The 25,852-nt window shown below is 35.6% G+C and overlaps 4 protein-coding genes across 7 annotated transcripts; 1 reads left to right on the top strand and 3 right to left on the bottom strand.

The window, feature by feature from the left end:
- Positions 1 to 880: 880 nt before the first annotated feature.
- LOC102618514 (1,4-alpha-glucan-branching enzyme 3, chloroplastic/amyloplastic) lies at positions 881 to 9,013 on the bottom strand. Of its 2 annotated transcripts, XM_006474962.4 has the most exons (21): positions 8,597 to 9,009; positions 8,342 to 8,413; positions 8,006 to 8,070; positions 7,039 to 7,716; positions 6,340 to 6,512; positions 6,158 to 6,247; positions 5,624 to 5,699; positions 5,266 to 5,373; positions 4,942 to 5,032; positions 4,640 to 4,741; positions 4,123 to 4,225; positions 3,861 to 3,998; positions 3,662 to 3,733; positions 3,445 to 3,549; positions 3,069 to 3,146; positions 2,883 to 2,990; positions 2,499 to 2,579; positions 1,858 to 1,962; positions 1,469 to 1,554; positions 1,304 to 1,358; positions 881 to 1,223 (listed from the first exon to the last, which is right to left on the bottom strand). In XM_006474962.4, the coding sequence occupies exons 1-21, from the start codon at positions 8,881 to 8,883 to the stop codon at positions 1,191 to 1,193; spliced, it is 2,706 nt and encodes a 901-aa protein (XP_006475025.1). In that variant the 5' UTR covers positions 8,884 to 9,009; the 3' UTR covers positions 881 to 1,190. The 2 variants fall into 2 exon arrangements, 1 of the variants encoding a protein (XP_006475025.1); XR_008051916.1 differs by lacking the exons at positions 881 to 1,223; positions 1,304 to 1,358 and adding an exon at positions 2,306 to 2,367 and having other exon boundaries at positions 1,523 to 1,554; positions 8,597 to 9,013.
- A 435-nt stretch (positions 9,014 to 9,448) lies between these two features.
- LOC102618793 (uncharacterized) lies at positions 9,449 to 12,473 on the bottom strand. Of its 3 annotated transcripts, none has more exons than XM_006474963.3 (7): positions 12,145 to 12,473; positions 11,980 to 12,046; positions 11,562 to 11,608; positions 11,193 to 11,280; positions 10,473 to 10,606; positions 10,006 to 10,104; positions 9,449 to 9,814 (listed from the first exon to the last, which is right to left on the bottom strand). In XM_006474963.3, exons 1-7 carry the CDS (start codon positions 12,364 to 12,366, stop codon positions 9,734 to 9,736), a joined length of 738 nt encoding a protein of 245 aa, XP_006475026.1. In that variant the 5' UTR covers positions 12,367 to 12,473; the 3' UTR covers positions 9,449 to 9,733. The 3 variants fall into 3 exon arrangements, with proteins under 3 accessions (XP_006475026.1, XP_015384598.1, XP_015384599.1); XM_015529112.3 differs by having other exon boundaries at positions 9,971 to 10,104; positions 12,145 to 12,458; XM_015529113.3 differs by having other exon boundaries at positions 12,126 to 12,348.
- Positions 12,474 to 13,020: 547 nt separating this feature from the next.
- LOC102624874 (cytochrome b561 and DOMON domain-containing protein At4g12980-like) lies at positions 13,021 to 14,657 on the bottom strand. Its single transcript, XM_006475067.4, has 3 exons — positions 13,980 to 14,657; positions 13,634 to 13,888; positions 13,021 to 13,370 (listed from the first exon to the last, which is right to left on the bottom strand). The coding sequence occupies exons 1-3, from the start codon at positions 14,640 to 14,642 to the stop codon at positions 13,089 to 13,091; spliced, it is 1,200 nt and encodes a 399-aa protein (XP_006475130.1). The 5' UTR covers positions 14,643 to 14,657; the 3' UTR covers positions 13,021 to 13,088.
- A 1,505-nt stretch (positions 14,658 to 16,162) lies between these two features.
- Positions 16,163 to 16,642, top strand: LOC102625156 (stigma-specific STIG1-like protein 1). Its single transcript, XM_006475068.1, has one exon. It carries the CDS (start codon positions 16,163 to 16,165, stop codon positions 16,640 to 16,642), a length of 480 nt encoding a protein of 159 aa, XP_006475131.1.
- The last annotated feature ends 9,210 nt before the right edge of the window (positions 16,643 to 25,852 follow it).

Raw genomic sequence — 25,852 nt, 5'->3', positions numbered from 1 at the left:
CAGATCGACAAAATTACACTGCAATAAAGGATTGGAACATATAAATCAGTATAATTTTCGTCCTCCAATCTAACTTGTTTAGCATTGAGCAATGAGCAGGAATGCCGTATTGCATTTGTCAGCATTCTCTCCTTATATGAAAGCAGGATAAGATTTCTTCCATCAATTTGTTCCGAGGAGGCCCCTCCTTCAAGCATCATTGCCTTATGTACGCATGAAGTTTAGCTCGAAGGAGCTTCTGTGAGAAAAATTAGCCGCCCATTATCAGTTGATCGGGGTATTCGCGGATTGGACATCAATTCATATCTAATTCATAATTTTATGAATTATAAATTTTTAGTCCAATCAAATTCACGAATTAGTAAAATTTAATTTAAATCCAATCTATATGCATGTGGACCGAATGCAAATTTAACATAATTTATATCCAATCTACCATTTTACGAATTGATTTGCGAGCTAAAAATTTTGAATCAAGTTCTATTCATGAACGGACTAAATAAAAAAATAATATAAAAATAATTTTACTACCGAACAAATTCAAAATTAAAAAAAATTTAAATAAATTAATTGTTTAAATAAAATTAGAAAATACTTTTAAAGTTTTAAAATATAACACACCAAAAAAAAATATCATTTATTTAATTCAATACATGAAAATTAATTGAATAGAAAGCTGTATTTTTTATTTAATTATTTTTATTTTATGTTATTATCGGATAAGATATAATATGGTGTTAATGTAACTATATTTTAACTTATTTATTTATTAGTAAGTATAATGCTATATTTACAAGTTTAATTTTTTTACTAAATCAATATTTTTTATTTTTTTACGAATTCACGAATTTTTGAGAATTTACAGAAGTGAATCCATATCTAATCCACCAACTACGGATTTTCAAATTTTCAATCAAATCCAATCCATCAATTTACAGATCGAATTTTTACGAATCAAATTTCTACAGATTGAGCGGATCAGATTGGATTCTGAACACCCATACCAGCTAGTGTAGCAAAATATCGGTGGACAAATGCATTTCTTTCTCTTCACAAGCTGATTGGGGTTCTGAAGTACAGAACATCTCTCCATCAATGAGAAAATTTCTCATTTGAGTGACTTAACAAAGATGTAATTAGTCTTCTCGTTCTCGAATTTCTGCAAGTATCTGTTCGGAATGCAAAATGACTTAGATTCTTAAGATCCGGCTCAGTTTATAAACCTGTGAATATGGAAAAGATTAGTTCCTCGTGAGAAATGAGGCAAACGTTATGACAGAGTATTGCGGCAAAATTTACCAACCTGGGCAGTCCTACTAGGTAGAGGCACCTCTATGCAGTTTCGCAAACCATCAACTCTGCAAAGACAGGTGTTAAAATCATGCAAAAGAGCTAAACAAAACAGAATGCAGAAAACAGAATTATTAGGAAGATGCGGAAAGCATAAAAAAAAGTTATTATTTACCACCTTTTGCTGATGGTCCTTTGAAGATATTGGTGCTCCTTAATAAGTCCTTGACCTCCAAACTTACTTTCATCAGTATTTAGTATTATCTGTACCATTAAAAATGTTGCTCTAGTTAAACTACATGAATCCAGATGCGACAAATGATCACAAAAACCCAAAAAAAAGTAAGTGTTGTTCTTTTTGAAGCCTAACAGTCCACAGCTTATAACAGCTCAGCTTGCCCAATACACTTGCATTAAAGCAACGGTATTTATATTTTGGGTATAAATATGTTTCACCCCTGGGAATCATAATATTCCCATATTCCCAGAGATCATTTTCACAGTAGGAATTAGACTTCAATATGTGACTGATAGAAGTTACTACAATTGGCATTGAACAATACTTACTTGATACTCTCCAGCTTCTTCCACGCCCACAGAGTAGTCTTCATAAGAATCTGTTGGATGAAAGTTGAATATGAAGACAAGAGGACCTCTCATATAACATATTACCTGTGGACAGCCACATGTTGCGGCAGTTAGTAACAAAATTATGTTGCTTACCATCCGAAAAACACTAAGATACATTAAAGAAATGTTAATAATGTAGAATAAAAATCAGCTGGAAAACAGAAAGCGACGAGCATGAAAGTTATGCATTGCAAACAATACTACCATATGCACGTTAATTGTTCAGCAGAAGATACATAAATTAAAAGAATCACAGTTTAAAAATTTGAAAAGCTAGATTGTCCATAAAACACAGTGCCACTATCAAAATACTTTATGGCGAAGACCTACAATACTGAAATTGCAGTTTGGTTAATGCAAAATTAACTTGTAAAACTGTTACAACCTCTGTGTCTATACAATGCCGTTGGGTTATCCCACCCCTGGTAAAAATTCGTAACATATTCCCTTGCAAACAAACATGTAGGCATGAGTTCACCAATGCAAACAGATCCACTATAAGCTGGTAAAAGGCAACATAAGAAGATGCATCAAGGATTACAATGACAAGTAATAGAAAGGAAGAGGATTTTATATACCATCTTGGCATCATTCACATGGTGAACGCTAGGCGAACCTCTCAGAAGCACCTTTGCATTTTCATCCAACTTCATCAGTTCCTAGAAAGAGCAAAAATGTTGTAAATTGGTACCAGTGCCATCAATCTATGTCATGCTCGATGACTAAAAAAGACAACATAAGAAGTTCATGAAACAAGTGTAGATGGCATCCAAATAAAATCATGTGCAGTATACTCCATTCATGTGGCAGGAGAATATAATTAACAGAAGCACTAAATGCTTACAGTACTTTTCAGCATCTAGTACAATATTGAAGTCAGTTCGAACAGAAAAAGAAACCTTAAGGTCTTATCATATATAAATAAACTAAAATAAAGGCTGTAATATTAAGTGAACTAACACCTGATCAAAGGAATATAAGTTGGAATGTAGTCTGTTGGCTAGCAAATCCCAGTGACGATTGGCAAGAGAAAATGAGAAATTGTTGCTTGGCATTGGGAACTCGACCCTCTGGTTCATGAAAAATCATTAATCAGAAAAAATAATTTATATTCAACGAATTCAACAATCTGAACAATAAAACCTCACCTTTGGGTGGCCAAATTCATTGCCCATGAAGTTGAGATAAGCATGACCACCAATAGTAAATGTAATCAATCTGATCATCTATATTGAGACAAAATAAAACTAATTAAAATATATGTATCAAACGAAAGAATGAATCAACTGGACATAAAAAGTTTATACAATTTATAACAGTGACAATATGACATCCATGCTATGCCAAAAAAAAAAAAAAATCTACTTTCTAAAGCTGTTGAAACAAATTAAGTTGTTGAATCATTGGCATGTGGAACATTCAGAAAGCACTGCATTTAAAAAAGAGGAAAATGACAATTGTAATCTAATTTGCGAGGAAATAAAAAAAAGAGAAGAAAGAATAAAATACAAGTGTATGGCATACTTTGTGCAGTGAACACCCTCTCAGCAACAAATTATTTGTGTCAGGAGAATGCTCTGAGATTTCACCAAACAATATCTCTGCAAATGACTGCCCTCCAGATATGGACTACACACAAAATTGTTAAAGCAGGCTGTAGTCATTATCCAAATGAATATAAGTTAAAATCTGTAGAAAATTTAACTCTGATGTGAAACAAGAGATTAAAACAGATGATTACCTGATTATGGTTTTCGGCATACATAATCATCTTATCGGAATATTGCCCATTGCCCACTAATGTGCTGACAATCTACATGATAGAATCAAGTTCAATAAATTTTGAAACTGGACGACAAAAAATGATTAGAGAGATAATTCACAAAGCAACAACAAATCTCATTTGATGCTGAAATAACATCTGATAATCAAATAACAACCTTGCTCATGCTCCATTCGTGATCAGGAGTATTCTCAAGAAACGACAACCACATCTCTGATGCAGAAAGATTGAGAAAATAATCAAATCCCAATCCGCCTTGAGTAGTTGGTTCACATAGTCCAGGATAATATGTTGCCTGGAAAAGAAGATGCCATTTTAGAGTGAGTAACGCTTGTTTGATCTTAACCATAATAAGAAGGCCAAGACAAAATGCTGAGTTTTGATTGTGAGCTGAAAAGCACACAAACTGCGATACTTACATCTTCAGCAATTGTTATAATATTTGGATGAAGAGCATGCAGTATCTCATTTGCCAAAATAAGATATAATAATGCATCCTTGTCAACATACTGATTGCAGTACCTGCAACAAGAACACTTCATGTTGAAATGAACATTGAACTGGTTGCAATAAAGTTTACAGAGCAAACATATCAAGAATAATTGTGAAGTTGAATATTGGGGGTTTAATTGCAAATCAGTCAGTTTCCTCCCTACATTAACTTGGATCAAATCCACTGACACTGCATCACACAATCAATAATATTTCCTCCTATGGTGAAATTGCAGATACGAAAACCAAAGACAAAACTGTTATCACAGAGCTCAAACAAAGAAATAGATTATTTTGAGGCTACAATGAAGCAACACTTTTATAAGCTAGGGCATTCTGATTGTAAATCTAAAAAACTCAAAACAAGGAAACATAAGGAAAGAACACAGGGGCAAAATGTTATCAAAAATAGGATTTGACAAATGTTTGAATAGAAGGCCTTACTCCTCCAAGTCACCCGTTAAAGAAGCAAAACCATTGTGCGTATATATCATTGATGAGAGGGAATGGAACTGAAAACCGTCAATCTGATATTCCACAACCCACCTGATCAAAGACCATCACATAAGCAACGGTAATGTCTCCTACCCAAAGTAAATGTACAACATTTTATAGTTAAAAAGATCAACCGACATCTAATAATGTAGAGCATCCAGAGTTAGGTACAAACTTACAGAATAGAAAATGATACATTCTGCTAATGCTACATCTTGGAATTTAAAAGTATAGAAGTTCGTAACGTTTACCAATTCAGATTTGAAAGGAGAAAATGTAGCACATCAAGGTCATCATATTTGAACATCCTGGTTCCCCAATATTTGTGAAAACCTCGTTTACCTATTCAAGTAAGAAAATTTGGGCAAAGCAAATATGTTAGTGAAACAGAAAATAGAATGATGCTACATCTACGAACATGATACCAGGTATCATATGTGCATAATACAACACCACGCAAAAGAATATGATCTGTGCTGCATAAAAGTTGATTGAGTAGAGGGGCAAGCAAAAGTAAGAACCTAATTTAATTGGAGAAGATAGTTTTAGTCTGTCAGTATTAGCAACATTTTTACCAGTGTGGAAGTAGCAGTCATTTGATCCATCAAACTGTGATAGTCCAACCATCTGGTCTGCCGCTGAGTAGGAATGGACAATGTCTAAGAAGACCAGCAGTCCTAGTCCTGTAAAATGAAAATGGTATTTAACATTACAGAAGCTATACTAACTGCCAACATCTTACAACACTATCTATGTGTTACAATCTGTTCTTGAATCTGTAATAGAATTTCAATATGAAAGTGCAAGTACACAGCAATCTCAGGAAGCTATAAAAGATTATAGCAGTTGCTCAGCTGTGAAGAGCATAAAGGCGGTTGCTATGGTTAACCATTGAAATAAAAAATTGAATGGAATCAGGTGAGGAATGGTAACCGTGTGCTTCGTCAACCAAACGCTTGAAGTCATCAGGAGTGCCATATCTGCTGCTAACAGCATACAAGTTGGTGACCTGTGTTACAGTGGAGATATTTTGTAACATCCATAGTACTATATCAAATAAGTAATAGATCAACAGAAAGTGATGGTGAATGAACATCTTTCAAAAGTATAATTTTTTTTTTTTTGAGAAAACAAAATGGGAAACATTTGAAAATATGAACCCAGCTATTAAATGTGTTACATCCTCCAGTATTATGCGTAGCTAAACTACAAATACCACGCATGTGACATAAGTTTGCACCAACTATGAAAAACGATTACATTATAACAAACTAGAAATGATTTGGCAATCAAATTTCAACTTTCCAATTACTAATTACTGATTTCAGTATTTTATTTCCGATTATTATACATGACATGATCAAATATTAACCAGAAAGTAGGATGTCTGCAAATTTGGGAACACCAAATGTAAATTTTACCAAGTTTTCAATTAACAAATAGGGGTAAAAAAAAAAGTTAACTTACTCTATAACCAACTGTGAAGTAATCTTTGTGCTCAACAACTCCAAATAACTGGATTACATTGTATCCGGCTTCCTTCACATGAGGAAGGACCTAAAAGAGGAAAGCTTTAGTGCGAACCAGGAGAAAAATGATTATTATACTACAATATAAGCCATTGGTAAAAGCAACATTCATGAAGTCACCTTCTCTGTAAACTCATTGAATGAAGATATTTTTGGCTTTGATCCACTTATTCCAACATGACATTCATATATACGCAAGGACTTTGGCACTTTGGGGCGCGTGTTTCTCCATTTATATGCAAATTCGGGGGATGGTTCCCAGTGGATTGCAAAAGCTTCCTTTCCATCGGCATCTGAATCAGATGAAAAGGATTCAGATAAAGAGAATGACATGCAACTTGCAGGTATCTATTGAAATCAAAGCAGAAGGTACACCACAAAGCAAAGGAAAGGCAATAATGAGCGCAAGAGTAATGTTCAAGATAAGAATGAATAGAAGAACCATGGCCACAGGCATGCAGAGTACAATTTGAAAGTTGGTAACACTAGCAATAGGTAATATTCCTATCTAACTGATGTATACTCTCCATTTAGAATCAATCAAGCTAATGATTTCAGAAAAATAGACTAAAAGTTTCCTGCCAATCAGAAATGTTTTCATGATGCCACCACTCAGAGAATTATGATGGAAAAACAATTGATAAATAGCTTGCCAATTCAACTTAATCAAACCACAAAAAGACCACTACCAAAAGTACCTTGGATATGTCAGTTAAAATCAGATAAACATTAACTAGAAGCAGAACAAGGAGATCAGTTCCTCCACAGATTACCATGAAAAAGTAAGAACGACTTCTAGCAGATGCAGAGCATATTTACCTGGTTGTACATAAGTAGCCCAAGCAGGTATTCTCTCCAACGGCCCATCAGGAGTGTTGAAATAGACCCTGTATTTGCTCCCATGAGGAATTCCAGGAGTGTACTTCTTCAACCATGCCTTCCTTCCTTTACGTGTCTCCAACCAGTATGGAATGGGAGGTTCCTTAGAACGAAATTTTTCTTGCCACCGAGGATCACTAGCAACATTGAAGACGTCATAATCCTTTCCATTATCAATAACATCATAAGAAGGCAGGTTACTTGGTAGATCATCTTTATGCTGTTCTTTCCACGCTTTATAAGTCGTTTGTGCGTCCGGCATTTCCTCCAGTTCTTGTAATGTTTGAGGACCATTAGGCCCAAAAAGTTGCTCATATAACTTTGCTGGAAGTTCAAAACGATTTTTAACAAATCGATCCTCTCCAGGTTCCCAGTACTCATCATTTGCTCGCTTGAAAATCTCTTGAATGCTAACTCCACTGTCACCTTTATCATAGTCATCCACATAGTTATACTGCTGAAAATAGAGTTCATCTGGTTTCTCTCCTTCCCTTAATTTATCTTCAAGAATGATAAACCAATACCCGTAATCATCATGGCCCAAGTGACCTTCACGTGCACAATTTTCCGTCGGTGACCATCCATTGAAGTCACCAACTAATGCACAATAACGAGCACCTACATTCAAGAAGGCTTAAATTGAAGATGTGATCTACCAAAAGCAGAGAAGTTTTGACAAATTAAAAGCTGATTTATCATGAGAGAATTTAGAATTGAAGATGATGATGTTGTTAATTCACACAATAATAGTTTGGTGACTTGCAGCCATGACAGCATTCAGGAAAATGATTGGTTAAGTCAGGTAAATTAAAAAAATTTCAGAATTGAAGTTATTATTTTGAAAATTGGGATCCTCCAACTGATCAAGAACTTTGCTAAATGAACAAAATTTTAATTTGTGTCAAACCTGGAGCCCAGTCCATGAAATCCACCCGATGTTCCACATTCCGATGCATACCCACTATCTCATATCTAGACAAAAATATCAAGACTATGAAATCAAAAACTCAACTCAACAAATCCTCAACAACATAAATCTCTGTTAAAAATTAAAATATATCAAAAAACTTCCAACATAAAGATCAAAATCAAGACACTGCCAACTTTACAAACAGATAAAAAAAAAACAATCATCCAACCATCGTAAAAGTTTAGACTTTAACATCAATCATTACTGACCTAAGAAAACACAAACGAAAGTACCAAAACTCCATAACAATTCAAGTAGAATATAAGAACTAACCCGGTAGAGAACTCCATCAAATTGAGAAATCTTTTAAAAATCTCATCTTTACGGTTCTTCAACTCTTTGTGCCTGCCAGTTTAACAATTAATAAAACAATTATCAATATTTTGTCAGTCTTGCTCAGACAAATAGCGAAATGAGTTTGTTATAGACTTCAAGTTCTTTTTTTACCCCCACTTTCTCAATATTAACATACTATTTACAGTTCTTTGCCTTTTTTTTTTTTTTTCAAAATATTTGCCAAAAGTTTACCTTTCTCGAAGAAACTGCGCAAGGGGTTTATGTGTAATGCCAACTTTGTTGAGGAACCCAACTGGGTCAATCCCTTTATCTCCTTCACTTGCATTTCTTTTCTTTTTTGAATAAGTTTGCTGTTGTTGTTGCTGCGGTGGTTGGTCAGTGGCTGAGCATGTTACTTTGATTTTTATTTTGCCTTTCTTCGGAAAGTTGGTGTGTTGAAGCTTGTTTGGTACATTAAAATGAAGAGCAGAGTTGTTTGGATTGAGAGAAATTTTGGTTTTCAGAGAAAGTGAAGTCATTTCTTTGGATTTTGAAGAGAGTGTATGCTGGGTTTTGTTTTTAAGATAAGACTCGTATCATATAACGGCGCGCATACAGAGATTTTAGGGGGGGTTTTAACTCGGGCGGTTTTTGAAACTCTGTTTTAAAATGAAATACAAAAACGGAGAAATTTTACGACCCTAGTACAAATTGCTTATCAATTTTCTTAAAACATAACAAAAATGTTGGGACATTCAACTTATTGAGATGGTTTTTTAGTTTTGTCAAATAATTAGATTTTGCAAAAGATTTTGAACTTCAATTAATTAAGTAAAGCCACCATTTAGTATTGGAAATTGGAAGATCAGATTGCCTCAAAACAATTTAAATTTTTGATTCCTCAATTAAATTTGCATTGATTTTACTACTCGTTTAAGATTGTCTTTTAAGATTGAAAGGGAAGAAAAAAATTCTACTCAAAGAACAGATTTTTCACCACTGTCGGAGACTCCTCAGCTCCCTCATTTCAAAGGGGGAAAAAGGAAAAGCATGTTTCAAGTGATTTAAGGGAAAAAATACAATTAAGCAAAAATAACGAGAATGTTGGAAACCAATGTAACACCAACTTGGGTAACAATTCATTCAGTTAAAGAATAGTTTGCGAAGCCAAAAAAAAAATCATTAAATAAGAATCATGTGACATATTTACGATTCCTTCTAGGTATTAAGCTCCCAGTGCAGGATGTGCCAGTGCAGTGCAGTGTCTTCCAATTATAAGAGCTTGAATGAATCGGAACGTGAGAAATCTAATAAAAACTTGACTCTGATAATTTTCACATTGTGCAGTGAGTGCATCAAGCGTAAGCAGCACAAGCAGCACAGCTGATATTAATTTTGCTGCTTCTTTGCATATTCCCTAGGTCCAAATATCGTTGATCCGATTCTCACACTGGTACTACCCATTTCAATCTGCATTAAGAAAGTGAAACCATTAGTTGCAACACCTCTTCATTGATAGCTGTAGCACCTCAGACAGTATTGAGTGTGAGCTTTGAAACTTGCAGGCACAACAAAATCAAATTATGGTAAATGCCATCGAAACATCAAGAAAATGAAGATGCTCACTAAATTTAAGGTTTAAATTCAGTAGTGTCACATACTGCTTGCTCAAAGTCACCAGACATGCCCATCGATAGCTCACACTGATCCTCTGCCATTCCAAGTGCCTTGCAAACCTCAGCTCTACAATTCAACAAAGTCTGTTCCATCGCCACAAAAAGAAGTAAAATATTCCAGAAGAAATCATTAACTAGTAGAAACAGACCACATAATGGGGGGATTAGCAATTGAATTTCAATTTTGAGCATGAATGATTGTCACCAGGACTGGAGGAAACAACAAAGCATCAAAAGATAACAAAAATATAATATCAGTAACTTTAGGAATAAGAAAAACTTTTTCAGAAAATGAGTCCATTTATTCGAATCAACCGTAATGATTACAATGAAATAAGTTCCAGAAAAATGATAATGATAATAATAAAACATCTATGCTGGACCATAAATAACAAATCAATTCAATTTTAATGCAACAATACATGTGCTCTCCTAAATGAGAAATCCATTACCCTGAAGTTCTCTGGAGTTGATGTATAATCTGGCATCCCTATTGTCATTAAGCCCGAAAACTCCAAATTTGGGCATCGCAGTCTAACATGTTCCACAATTCCTAGACAACTTGAAGGATCAATTCCTGATTTTGCTGCAGCAAAGTCACAATCAATCCATTAGTTCTTTGAGAGTTTGAGGTGACTAAGCATTAAGAAAATGATGCAATCATATTTTTGTGTATGCATTTTGGAAAACAATGAGCAAACACATTTTTTACCCCTTTTTTTGTTTTATAAAAACAGAAAACTGATTTGAAAAATGCATCCAAATGCAACCTAATTCTCTTGAAGGAAATGAATACAAATGTGCTACACCGAACTCATACATAGAAGGGTTAGAGGATAAACATAACTTAGAAATTGAAAAGAAAGTTCACTTGCCAGCACAATTACAATATTACATGAGATTATATGACATTCACAAGCTAAGAAAAGTGCACAAATTCAATATAATGACTTATCACAGTAAGGGTGCTTTAAAGCCTAGAAATCATAATAACTGAAAAAGACATTGTACATTTTCAGAAGAAAAAGTATATTAAAAAAAAATCATTGTCTTTTTGGGAATTGGAATCCTTGAGAACAACAAGCACAGATTGAATTTAGTTAGCTTGTGTTTCCCATGTTTTAATATGAAAACAATATAAACTATGATGAGAATCAGAATATGTTGCTCACATTCTTCTCCACTGGTATTCACTTGGACCAAAACCTTCAAAGGCTTTCTTCCGAGGTTTGAAACAGCTTTGTCAAGATGATTTGCAATCTGTTAAATAATGAAAATACAAGATAAGACAGCTGTCATTGTGAGCTGCTGCTATATCCCATCTAGATAACTGATATTACTAAACTTGAACTCTTAACTTATAGAAACCCAAGACGAATATGGCATGGATAAATAAGCATTAATCACTTCATGACATAAAAACCATGAAAACATCATCCGATAGCAGTTTGAAACTCATCAGGTTTCTAACGAGTAACGTCACTCAGCTATAAATACAAAAGAATCTCAACCTAGCACAAATATCAGACTAAAGTCTTTACCTTCTCATTACCAACACCCTCAACCATGTCCAGATTTGGCACTCCACCTGCTTAGACAAAACAATGCCTTAACTTTTTCCATAACTCTCCTATTTACTGTGAAAGAAGCAGCTTCGATAATCAATAACTCATCCATTAGCAGTCAAATGACCAATACAATCATCGTATGTTTGGGAGTGAAGTGTTATATGATAGCCATTAAGTATTATTGGGTGGTAAAAGCAAGTATTTACGAAACATTTTAGCATTTGTGCTTTCAAAATTGAACAGAAGCTCAACAACTACAAACCTACCCTAATATTTTCCTAGCTTCAACTTTCGGGTGATTTAAGAGGGTCAGCTCATAATAACTTTAACTAAAATTAAAATAGTTGCAAAAAAATAATAATAATAAAGCAGTAAATAAAATGAAACATACCCAGAAGAGTTTTAGCTTTGTTGCTCTGCAAATGCCCTACAAAATGCCACTTTATGTCCTCTGGCAGCTGCACCAATCCCACTTAATTTCATCATAAACTTAATTAACTTATTATTTAAAAAATTTAAACAATTTGCAGCATTTACATTGTATTTATCAATGAACCTGAGGAGCTTTATCAACGATTTCTTGTACGTAATTTTCACCAAAGCTACGGTGACCAGCATCATACACTTGCCGAATCAGGGAAACCGGTTTTGTCTTCGATACAGCCACGACCCGTATCTGTTCCTGAGTCCGACCCGACCGCTCCGCCGCCTGTCGGACCCGGTGCAGCACCGAGCGAAGCGCTGTCACAGCTGCTCCCTCGACTGTTGGAGCTGCCATTCTGCTTTCTTTTTGTGTACGTGTTTTGAGCCTTTTCACTTGTTCTTTTCCTTTTTCTTCTTGTTTTCGATTTTCGTGGATAAGAACAATTTTTATTCAATTTATCATCATCATCATCATTATTATTATTATTCTTTATTTATTTATTTACTTATTTACACTCTCTTGGTCTTGGTTACAGCAAGTAAAAAATTAAACATAATTTTACGCTTTTCACTATTGTTCTGTAACAAGTAAAACAAGGGGCAATTTTTGCATGTTGTCATGTTTTTACATATAATTTTAAAATTATGAGAGTCGGTTAAGTTACAGTTTCTATAAATAACAGGCATAACTTTGATTTATGTTATTATTTTTTCTTTTAAATATAATCTGTCACCAACTTCATTTGTTCTCAAGAGATTTTTACTATATATCTTATTTCATTATAAGAGATTTTATTAATTAAAGTAATTAATATTTATTTAATATTAGATGAATATACCCAATCATTCTTTCTTCCATTTTGATGTGAACGGAAGGAATTCTTTTATATTTTTTTAAAAAAGAGATAAATGCTTTTCCAAAATCCAAATTTCATCAATTTTTGTTTTTTTTTTTTTAAAAAATTAATCCAAACAGCAAAAACTGGAACTTATTCCGCCGTACACATACCTATAACCTCAAAATTATTAAAATAACAATAAGAGGCACAAAGAAAAGCAAACATGAACAAAAATTTATTAGTTAGCGCTTGGTGGAGGTGGGCTGGCCTTTTTTTTCTTCTCTGATATGAATTTACACCAACTGTAAGTTTCAAAACCCAAAGTAACGATAGCGAGAATTCCCAAAAGTCCAATATAAGCCCATTTCCAAACTAGTTGATGCGGCTTAAGTATGGCGATCCCTTCAAATATGTTCACTGATATCAGAGCAAGCAATGCGTAGCCCAGAAAATGATGATACATGTCCCAGAATTTCCTGTACTCATCTTTCCTCTTGGGCTTCAAACGTAAGGCCAGCATCTGTAAATCATAAAAACAAGACCATTAAATGAATGATCATGTTCGGTATTAAAATCTCGAATATAAACGTCCTTAAGTAATCTATCACATTAGATAACTGTTTAAAAGAGATCGATATGCAATCGACATGTCGGGTGTCTGTCTAGTGCAACCAAAGGTACTTATGTACTAAATAGTTATTGTTACGATATAAGGTAGGTAAGAATGTAATTTGATCTTAATTTTGAGCTAATTCTGAGATTTTTCCGAAGAATAGTAGGTACCTGTAATGTTGTAAACGTGAAGATGAATATTGCGAGAAGCCGATGTGTTTGAAAACTGTAGTGTTTAGAAGCACGTCCAAGCCCAAGGCCAATGATCCATCCAATGGAACCAAGAGTGTAGCCAATAATTTGGCATGATACATGAAAATGGAACCACCAAGCAAATTTGTTCGGATAGACTCTGTAGTATCTTGCAATTATCACACCAATTGGCAAAAATGTTCCCCACCCCAAAATGTTCAAAATCCCATGAACCTGTTTTTTTTATTTAAAAAAAAAAAATTGTAAATTATGCAAAGGCACAACAGTCATAATTGAAAAACAAATAAAGCTTCTTATGACTTACAGTTCTTAGATGGCGTCGATGCTTGCCAATGCAGCAAGTAGTTTCTTGATTCTTTAAGTTTATCGTCTCCGTGCTATCGACATTGGGGAGATTAGCACGATGCTTCTTGGGCTGCATTTCATCCGAATCATACCCGACTTGCCAGACATGGTTCAATCTTGAAATATTGTACTCCGGGGGAAGAATCAGCGTCGCTGTTATAGCGAAGTAGTCGAGCGAACTCACGTACTCAGTGTGCTTGCTTACAACTGTGACGTCGATACGTGAAGGCTGAAGCTTGCAGCCTAGCTTTGTATCAGCTGTGATATTGTAAGTACCCAAAGCCAGAGTGCCATTTGGTTGCCTAATGCCGATGAGGGCCCTGGTGCCAACCATTTGTGGGCTTTGATTGGGATTCACTCCCCAGGCCAGCCATGATCCTGTGTCTGAGGGCAGCCGCGCGCCAAACAAAATGTCAATATGCGTCTCAGTTTGGTTATCATAGTAGTTCCAGGCAAATTCGGCTCCCAGGGTGGGTAATTTCTTGCAAAATGTAATATTCTTTTCCCTTTTCAACTGCAAAAATTCATCACTACAAGTGGAGAATTGAGAAATGGAAGTGGAAAGAACAGAGAACAATGCCAAAATTAAAATTACAGGCCCTCTGCCTGTAGAAGAGCGCATTTCTTCTTTCTTCCTTTGTTTGTTCACCAGGCTGGTGGTGTTATTAATTGTTTAAGTAGCTTATCAACTTCTGTTACAATAATATAAGTTAGAAAATTTAGAATTGAACTTTATTCTCCGTGATTAACTGTGAGCTATGAACAAGTAACGTACAAATTCTTGATCACTACTCTTTTTATATTATTTGTCCAGGCACTTTGTAAAAGTAGGAAAAGGAGCTTCCGAATGCGACTATACAAGATTTGTTTAGCTTGATAAACAGTCAAAAAGAACTCCATCTTGGATTGGAGTCTCTATTAAGCCAAGTATCAACCAGATTAGGTTATTAATTTCTATATTAAGAAAGTATGCTGCTTTCTCAAAGTCTAAAATAGAACTGTCAGCTGGGCTGATGGGGTTATTAAGCTGATCAATTAATGTTGGTTAAAAAATTAATGAGAAATCAAGTTTTATGTGTCAGTCCAGCTTTACCATACAAACTGTGAAGTTCTTTACTTCACTTTTGCTTTAATATAAGATATGAGAATCACAGATTCTTACAGCTTTTCTTTTCCTTTTTCCTTTTTTATGTTTTTTGCCCTCTAATTATATTTTTACACTTTTTTACCCTTAAGCACATAAATCTCGCACAAGGTACATAAAAGGCCGCTCTCAATGGAATAGGCCAAGCTATAAACCTTAAAGTGAAGGGCAACATTTTTCTGGGTTTATAAAGTTTTAGAAGTTCGACAGAAAATGGAGGGATGTGTTCAAAGTAGATTAAACAAGATAATATGAATTGCATGCATAAATGATCATTATAAAGCAAAATAGAATTAATAGAATTTAAAAGTTGTATCTTCCTCTCATTCGGGGAGAAAGAGGAGAGATCTTAAATTTTTATTTTTTGAGAAAGAAGGGAGAGACTAACCAAAAGAACCTTTATACCAAACATTTGATCTCACTTCCATAAATAATATAAGAGTTGTAAGAGATCACATGACTAGCTAATTGTGGAATGCATGCATGTGCAGATGACTTGTATTCTATATACAGGTGGTCTGTCAGGACACATTCCATTATTCCAATTCTTTAATCCACTTTTTCACTTCATTTAGTAAAACTTTTTCCTTCCTTGTACCTTCCACTATTAGTTTTGTATTCGAATTCAATATAACACGTCTCTAGTTTTTTATTCCTCTATATGTTTTACAAATTCAATTCATAATTATTTATGAGCATTGACCACCCCACTAACTGTGTACATAGATCTACCAATTTAATTCATATTTCCAACAGTATTCACATGTCAAAATTTAGTACTATATAAACCCTTCTTCACTCTCCCTATTCTTCATCCCATTTCAGCTCTTTCTTTCTTTCTTTTTCTTGGTTCCTCCACAAAAATCCTCAAGCATTATACTAGCTAGTCACGTTGAGACCGTTAATTATCATATATATTTATTTTTATCGTCTTTGTGCGGCGTAAGGCTCGTTACATCCCTCCCATCTAGCTGCCCAAAACTTTTATATATATTGCCATGATTTTCACGAAGACATTACTGATTCTCCTTCTCGCTATAATTCTAGTTTTGCACAACGTTGTGAGTGCAACAACGACCGTAGTGCATGTAGAGGAAGAAAATCAAAACCATGACGCTGATCATTATGAAGAAGATCAGGATCATGATCCTTTTGAAGATCAGTCAATCGGCAGCGGCCGATTGTCGTTGCAGAAGAAACGTACAAGCTCCAAAACTCTCAGGCTAACCTGTGACAAGTTTCCTAGGATTTGTTATTTTAAGGGAAGCCCTGGATCTTCATGCTGCAAGAAAAAATGTGTAGAATTGTTAAAGGATAGGATGAATTGTGGAAAGTGTGGGAAGAAGTGCAAGTACAATGAGATATGCTGCAATGGGAAATGTGTGAACCCATCATTCAACAGAAGGCATTGTGGTGGATGCAACAATAGTTGCAGTAATGGAGAATTTTGTGTCCTTGGTCTGTGCAATTATGCGTAGAAGAGGATTGTTGTTTCCAATGATTTTTTTTTTTTAAATCTTTTTATTTGCGATTGATTGATTTGTTTTAGAAAACAACGAATGTTACTCATTTAATTGAAAGACTGTTGTCTCTTCATAATGAACTCAAGCCTGACGCTGTAGGCAGTGTATCCACACATAAACTTTACATGAGACCACCATTCTTATATATATATACTGATGATAATTGCAAATTGCAATTAAAAAAATTGGTCAAAAGAGATTAATTTGAATATTTGAACTCAAAACAAGCATCTATTAGAGAGTACTTAGTATTAAAAATAATAATAATAACACTTACTAATACACAAGCGACTTGAACTCTTATCCACCCGTACGGAAAAGAAGTGATTTATCATTTGGCTATATTAGATGGTTTTGTAAATACGGATTACTTGTTGAATGGCCATTTGATTATCATTATTTAGGGAATTATCTAGTGATTAAGTCATGTTTGGCTATTCCCAAATAATGTTCTACTGCGTTTGTATTTTTAAAATACCCTTATCTTATAGTAATAAGTTTTAAGTAAATTATATACAGATATATTCTTCAGTAGTAAAGCCACAGGCAATTCATGAACCTCAATTATCATTTATACATGCATTAGCTAACCGTACAGCTCTGTTTTTAAACGATAATAAAAACTAATTCCACGGATATAATTTGGCTATGAATGTTGTGCACTTTAATCACTTTGCTTGAACCAAATAATTAAAAATAGGCAGCACTAATCCCTGTATCCAGAACTTGAGAAGGAAAAAACGAAAGAGAGAGAGAGAGAGAAGCGTTCAAATCCTCACATTTTATAAATGTGGAAAACATTTTGACTTGTGTTTGTAATTTATTTAATTGACTGGGTGGAGAGAGACCGAGGGAGACAAAATAGAAAGAGAGGAGATCGTGATGTGACACGTTTTTAATCCCACAAACATCTTGTTGTTCTTTTATCAAATAGAGAACATTCAATTATGTAACCAAATAATAATTAAATAAATAAAGAGCATTAAGATTTTGTTCGTAATAACCAGAGAGATTGTGGCAAATCGACAAAATTATTATTCTTTTTTTTCTGTATTGGTGGGGAAAAAGAAAAGTTAAAAAAAAAGCTCAAGGGAAGACTAGCTGTGAGCTGTGAAGATAGCTCATTGTGCAGAAGTGAGGAAGAAGAGTCAGCGTGTCAAGTTACCAGTTGTCATTTGTGCCATGTCAGAAGGTCCACGTCAGCAGCAGTTACCAGCCTAACTAACATCACAATGCATACTCTGTATTCTGTTATTTGATTAGCTGAGTGAGCTTGTGATTAATAATTAGTTAGTAAGCAATTAGTTAGTTAGTATAGCATGTATAAATAGCTGCACGTTTCGTGATTGTTTGGATGTACAAAATATCAATTCATTACTGAAATAAAGAATTTTCCTCTGCATTTTCTCAGCTGCCAAACAGCAGCATTTATTCAGTTTTACAATTTCTTCATGGTATTAGAGCCAATCATGGCCATTACAAACAATCAAAATACAGTAGCTACGAATCAGACAACTTTTTCTTTCATCACACCAATCAAATTGGATAGATCTAATTACATGCTCTGGAAAAATCAAGTCCTGGCCTCCATTAGAGGAAATCGACTTGAAGGATACATTAATGGAGAAAAGATTGCACTAAACCAATTCATAGCATCTTCAGTTGCTAGCTCTTCTCAACAGATCGAGAATCCTGAATATACAATCTGGAGATCTCAAGATCAAACATTACTCAGCTGGCTTCTTAGCTCAATAACTGAAGGTATTCTCAGTTTAGTTCACTCATGCACTACTTCATTCGATATATGGAAAACACTAGAGAAAAGGTTTGGTGTACAATCTGAGGCTAGAGTTCTTCAACTTAAGTATGAGATGAGTGTCTTAAGAAAAGATTCACTAAGTATTGAAGAATATTGCTTAAAAATGAAACAAATTACAGACAAATTAGCATGTGCTGGTAGTCCTGTATCAGATAGAGATATGTTGCAGCAAATCCTCAATGGTCTAGGAGCTGGCTATTTAGATTTAGCTACCTTTATCACAGCAAGCAAATTGGATTATGATGATGCTTATGCTCTATTACTTACTCATGAGGCTAGGCTTGAACAAAATCAAAGTGAAAAGCACATGATTAATGCAAACTATGTTAATATGTCTAACTGGAATAATAATAGTATGATGAATGCATACTATGCTCAAATAAGAGGTCATACTAGGAGAGGAGGATATACAAGAGGTGTCCAGGGTAATTATAATGGTCACTCAGGTGGTAGAAATGGTATGTTTAATGGTAGAGGAATGTTTTTGAATTCTCATCCAAGGGGTTTTCCTGCTGGAACTGGTCATTTTGGTAATCAAGGAAGAAATCAAATGATGATGGGAAGCAATAGATTTGGTTCTTCTGGAAGAGACTCTTTTGGCAATACTGGTTTCAATGGTACTGGAAATTTACCCCCTTTTGAGTCAGAAGTATCCAACAGTAATGATTTTATGAATACATGTCAGATTTGCTTCAAAGTAGGACATACAGCTGTTGAATGCTGGCATAAATTTGAAGCGAATTATATACCTCAGTCACCAAGACAATTTCAAAGAGGAAAAGGTTCAAAGTCTGCCTACATAACTAACTATGAACCTGCATACATACCTTACTATCCAACAAATGATGATCCATGGCCTGTCAACAATAATGGATTACACATGTCATAGTCTGGATATCCTTGTGCATCTGATAATTTTGGTATACCCTGGGTTGGAACTGCTTCTGCTGCATATTGTGAAGGACCTGCAGATGAAGGTTGGTACCTGGACAGTGGTGCCACTCATCATCTGACAAACAGCATGGGAAATCTTAATATCATAGATGAGTTTAGAGGTAATGAGAAGCTCATTATTGGCAATGGTGAAGGTTTGTCAATAACTCATATTGGTGACTCTTATTTTTCATTCAAGAATTCAAAATCTCAACCTGCAGATTTACATATTGCACTTAAAGATATCTTGCTTGTTCTCTCTATCACCAAGAACTTAATAAGCATTTCAAAACTTACCACTGACAATAACATTTCTGTTGAATTTCTTGGATCATTTTGTGTTGTGAAGGATTTGCTGAAGGGACAAGTTCTAATGCAGGGCATTGCTGAGAAATGGTTGTATAAACTGCTGGTCAAACCTATGCCTTCTACCAAGAATTCTTCTCTGTCTCATAGTCAAGCTAATAAACCTCTGTCAATGCTATCATTTGTCATCTTGCTTCTCATATGCCATCTGTAAAGTACATAAATAATTCAAACAACTGTTTACAGAATGGTTTTGATGTATGTTCTGATAAGCCTAATAAAATAGCTCTTCTACACAGAAGATTTGGCCACCCAAATTCTCAAAGCTTATTGCATTTACTTAAACTCCATCATGCTGATAAGTTTTCTCTGAATATGGTTAAGCAAGCAACACAACATTTTTGTGAAGCATGTCAGTTGGGTAAGATACACAAGTTGCATTTCCCAGTTACAGAAATCAAAACCAAATCAGCTCTTGAGCTCATACACACTGATCTTTGGGGTCCCTCACCAGTTATTTCAAGAGAAGGTTTTAGATATTATATTAGTTTTGTTGATGATTTCACTAGATATACTTGGATCTACCCATTGAAATTGAAAGCAGAAGCTTTAGAGGTTTTTAAGCTATACAAGTTACAAGTTGAAAACCAATTCCAAACAACCATTAAGATACTGCAATCTGACTGGGGGGGAGAATATAGATCATTCACTGAATTTTTAAATCAGTGTGGCATTTTATTTAGGCACTCTTGTCCTCATACTCATCATCAGAATGGCTTAGTTGAGAGAAAACATAAACAAGTGATAGAATTGGGTCTTACATTGTTAGCTCAAGCCAAACTTCCTTTGCATTTTTGGTGGGATTCTTTCCATGCTTCAGTTTATCATATCAATAGGTTACCAACTTCAGCTCTTAAAATGTTGACACCATATGAAAAACTTTTCAAACATAAAGCTGATTATAAGATGCTGAAATGTTTTGGTTGTGCTTGCTATCCATATTTGAGAGATTACAATAAGCATAAATTTGATTTTCACACAAGTAAATGCATATTCATTGGTTATAGCCCTGCTCACAAAGGATATAAATGCCTTCATCATTCTGGTCGTGTATACATAGCAAGGCATGTCATATTTGATGAAAATGCATTTCCTTTTTCTTCAGATCCTGCTTTTAATTCTGAGAACAAAACACAATCAATATCCAGCTCTGCTTTGTCCCCTCATCAAGTTTTTCATTTATCCAATCTTCCTGTTGTGTCAAATTGATGCAGCGGAAGTTTAATGTTCAAAATATTCCGTTGATTTTAGAGAATACCGGAACAAAAGAATAACTAAATTCACGTTGATTCAAAAGAATACCGCGAATTTAGGGATTAAGACTCGTTGATTCCGCAGAATACCGAGAATTAACTGTTCAAATACTCACAAAGAGATTTGAAAATTGAAATATTATTAAACTCAAAAATCTCTGCTTTCAAAGGCTACAAGAGGGAGCTATTTATAGTAGTAGTAATTATCCTAATTCATGAAGTAAAACAAAATCCTAAATTGAAAGGGAAACAAAATTCTAAATTAGAAAGGAATTTAAAAGTCTTAAACTTTAGTTAATAAGGAAACTAATCCTAGTATAATATGGATTCCTACTCTTCATCATTCCCCCCAGGGTGAAGAGAATTCGCCCTCGAATTCAGATTGTCAGCAATAACATCTTCATCATGATCACCTCTGTAAGGAATAAGATGTTTGACATTAAAGACATCTGCGGTGCGGATATGACTAGGAAGCTGTAATCGGTATGCATTAGGATTTATCTTCTCGATAATCTCCAAAGGGCCAATTTTCCTGGCAGAAAGCTTGTTGTACTCACCAACTGAGAATCTATCTTTAGTTAAGATAGCCCAAACAAGATCTCCTACTTGAAATTCTAAAGCTCGACGTTTTTTGTCTGCCATAATTTTATAACTTTCGGTCGTCTGCTTCAAAGACTCTTGCGTAGTTTCATGAATCTGCTGAAGCTGCTCCATAAAGTCTTCTGCTTTACCGCTTTTGCGAACTAAATCTGGAACTGGAGCCAAGTCGATAGGAGCTCGTGGATTATATCCGTAATTCACCTGAAAAGGGCTTAAACCAGTACTACGCTTAACTGCACGGTTATAAGTAAACTCGACTTGATATAACTTCTGATCCCACATCTTCAAGTTATCACCAACTAGACTACGTAGATGGTTTCCTAAAGAGCGGTTGACAACTTCAGTTTGACCATCTGTTTGTGGGTGGTAAGCATTACTAAAATTCAGGCGAGTGTTAGTCAACTTCCATAATGTCTTCCAAAAATGGCTAAGAAATCGTGTATCCCGGTCAGATACTATAGAACTTGGTAAACCGTGCAATCTATAGACTTCCTTGAAGAATAGGCGAGCAACAGTCAAAGCGTCTGTAGTCTTCTTGCAAGCAATGAAGTGAGCCATTTTCGAGAATCGATCAACAACAACAAATATTGAATCCATACCCCTCTGAGTGCGGCGTAATCCCAAAACAAAATCCATGCTAATGTCAGCCCAAGGTTGTGTTGGAATTGGCAGCGGCATATATAACCCAGCATTAGTTGCTGTACCCTTGGAAACTTGACAAATGCGACAAGTCTCAACATAGTGATAGACTTCACGCCTCATAGTAGGCCAAAAATAAGTGTTGGCGATTAGAGCCAGAGTTTTGTCACGACCCATGTGCCCTTCATTATGTAACTCTGAAATGATTTTCAATCTCAAACTTGAGTTAGGAACACACAACTGATTACTCTTGAAAAGGAATTCGTCATGTAAATGATTATCTGAGCGAAACCCTGCAACAACGTCTTCTAATATAGGAGCAAAGTAAGGATCAGAAGCATATAACTCTCGAAATGTGTCAAATCCAAGAACTTGATTATGCATCTGTGTCAATAACGAAGTTCGTCGACTAAGTGCATCTACTGCCCGGTTGGATTCACCAGAGGTATGCTTCACCACAAAGGTAAATTGTTGAAGGAATGCTGTCCACGTGGCATGTCTGTGAGAGAGCTTGTCTTGACTATTGAGATACTTTAACGCGGCATGGTCAGTGTATAAAACAAAGTCTTTATGAATTAGATAATGTCGTCAATGTTTTAACGCTTGGACTACTGCGTAAAATTCCACGTCATAAGTGCTGTAGTGTGCCTTTGCTCCATTCAACTTCTCACTGAAATAAGCTATAGGCTTACCCTGTTGGCTAAGAACAGCTCCAATGCCGACCTTAGAAGCATCACAATGTACCTCAAAAGTGAGCGAAAAATCTGGTAGGGCAAGTACTGGGGCAGTAATCAACTTTTCTTTGATAATCTTGAATGCCTTAGTAGCTGCCTCTGTCCAAGAGAATTGTCCTCCTTTCATGCAATTTGTGATTGGTGCCATAATAGTACTGAAATGAGGAATGAATCGCCTGTAAAAAGAGGCTAATCCATGGAAACTTCTGGTGGCGGATAAAGTAGTTGGCTGAGGCCAATCTCGAATAGCATCCACTTTTGATTGGTCAACAGATATACCATCCTTCGACACCACATATCCCAAAAATAATACTTTCTCGGTCAAGAAAATACACTTGTTTACTGCTGTGTATAAACTTGTTGCTCTTAAGCCTAAAAGCACTTCTCTCAAATGTTGTAGATGTAACTCGTGACTGGTGCTATATATAAGTATATCATCGAAGTAAACAACCACAAACTTTCCAATGAAAGGGCGAAGAACTTGATTCATGACTCGCATAAAAGTACTCGGAGCATTAGATAAGCCAAACGGCATTACCAACCACTCGTATAACCCTTCGCGAATTTTAAAAGCTGTTTTCCATTCATCTCCAGGCCGTATTCGAATTTGATGGTAGCCACTTTTCAAATCAAGTTTGGTAAAAATTGTTGCTCCACTGAGTTGATCTAACAAGTCGTCTAATCGAGGGATTGGAAAACGATATCGAACTGAAATTTTATTGATAGCTCGACTGTCCACGTACATCCTCCAAGAACCATCTTTTTTTGGAGTCAATAAAGCAGGGACTGCACAGGGACTAAGACTTTCACGGATAAATCCATTTTCTAGTAACTCTTCCACTTGGCGCCTTAATTCCTCATGTTCTGTAGGACTCATACGATAATGAGGTCGATTTGGTAATGTAGAACCTGGTACCAAATCAATTTGGTGTTGTATATCTCGAAGAGGTGGTAAACCCTGTGGTAGCTCATTAGGGAACAAATCTTGAAATTCCACCAGAATAGGTGTCACAGTTTCAGGAATCTTCGAATCACCGTTACTCTCTTTTCCCAATAAAATGTAGACTCTCTTTGTCTCTGCTACAACATCTATAAATTGCTTCTTTCCTAACAAATAATTACCCAAGTCTTGCTGGAGAGTAAACTCTTTGTTAGGTAGGAGAACGATCTTGGTGTTGTTAAACATAAAGCTGTAGGTGTTTCTCTTCCCATCATGCACTACGTTTCGATCATATTGCCAAGGTCTACCCAGTAATAGATGACAAGCATCCATAGCCACAACATCACACCAAATTTTGTCTTTATAAATTGAACCAATGGATAAGGAAACTAAGCAACGTTTCGATACTGTCACTTGATTTCCCTTCTTCAGCCATGTGAGCTTGTATGGAGTTTGATGAGGTTCTGTCTTTAAATTTAGCTTTGTTATGGCTTCTTCCGAAATGACATTCTCGCAACTGCCGGAGTCTATGACCATACGACATACTTTACCCCCGATTGTGCAAGTAGTCTGAAAGATATTCTGTCGTAGCCACTTGTCTTTGTCTTGACCTTTAGGAGTGAAGAATGTACGGTTCACGATCAACATTGGCCCGCTATCACCATGTTCTTCAACAGATTGAGCGCTACCATTACTATCAAAAGTTGGCTCTACAGCGAACTCTTCAGTTTCTTCCTCCTGGTAGTCTTCACTTTCCTCTGTGCCTACGAATAAGCCTTTACCATATTTTCCTCCCTTTTTACATTCTGTCATTCGGTGCCCATTTTCTCCGCAATTAAAACAGCGTAATCCCGAACCCGATGATTGAGTTTTGCTGCTTTGACCGATTTCACTAGGTTTACTAGTTTTATTTGGAGGATTTGGAGGAGTGAAATTACGAAATTGGGAAGTTGGGTTTAAATTATCACGAACAACACTTCGAGCACCCCGAAAGCTTGAGTCATTAGTACGTCGACTAAATTGCTTCTCCAACTGCAAGGCTTGTTGGTGTGCCTCTGAAACAGAGTATGGGTCAAGTAAATTTAATTGGTCTTGAAATTGAGATCGTAGGCCTCCAATGTAGTGGGAAACCTGTTGTTCTTCTGTCTCTGTCAAGTCATTGCGGGCCACCAACCAATGAAATTCTGTAGTGTAATCATCCATTGATCGATTACCTTGCCTTAAATTCTGTAGCTGTTGGTATAACAGTTTGGCGTAATTATGAGGCAAGAATGCTCCACGCAAGTGCTTCTTGAACTTTTCCCAAGAATCAATCTTCTTTTTGCCTTGCCTAATCCTTGTGAGCTTAGTTTGTTGCCACCAAGCTGCTGCTCTTCCACGAAATCGAGTTGCAGCAAGCGAAACTAGTTTATTTTCAGGAACTTCTTTGTATTCGAAAACTTCCTCAATGGCGTTAATCCAGTCTAATAATTCTTCAGGTCGACCACTTCCTTGAAATTCGGGAATGTCAATTCTCAACCCAGATTCCCATCTTCTGTCATCAGTTGACTCAGTTCTAGGTTGACGCCCAGAGAATGGGTTAGCAAAGCTTACACTTGATTTGTCTTCACGTTCTGGAGTACAATGGCGTTCGTCAAGTAACTCTGCTATTCGTGCCATTTGTGCAGCTAACATATCAATTCTGGCTGTCATACTAGCCAGGGATTCATCTTTCGAAACATCTTCTTGATTGTAAGTTGTAGTATGAGCATCACGAGCTTTTCTTGGAGGCATTTTTTCAAATTCGGGTTTAAAAAGGTAGTGGGGTTAAACTGAAAGTAAATAAAATTTTAGGCCGAAACTGTAATTAAGCAAAAAGTTTTAGATTGCTGATGATGGTGG

Source organism: Citrus sinensis, chromosome 9 (assembly GCF_022201045.2).
Source record: "Citrus sinensis cultivar Valencia sweet orange chromosome 9, DVS_A1.0, whole genome shotgun sequence".
NCBI lineage: Eukaryota > Viridiplantae > Streptophyta > Magnoliopsida > Sapindales > Rutaceae > Citrus > Citrus sinensis.
The sequence above is the reverse complement of the archived record's forward strand: the minus strand, read 5'-3'. Positions and strand labels throughout refer to the sequence as shown.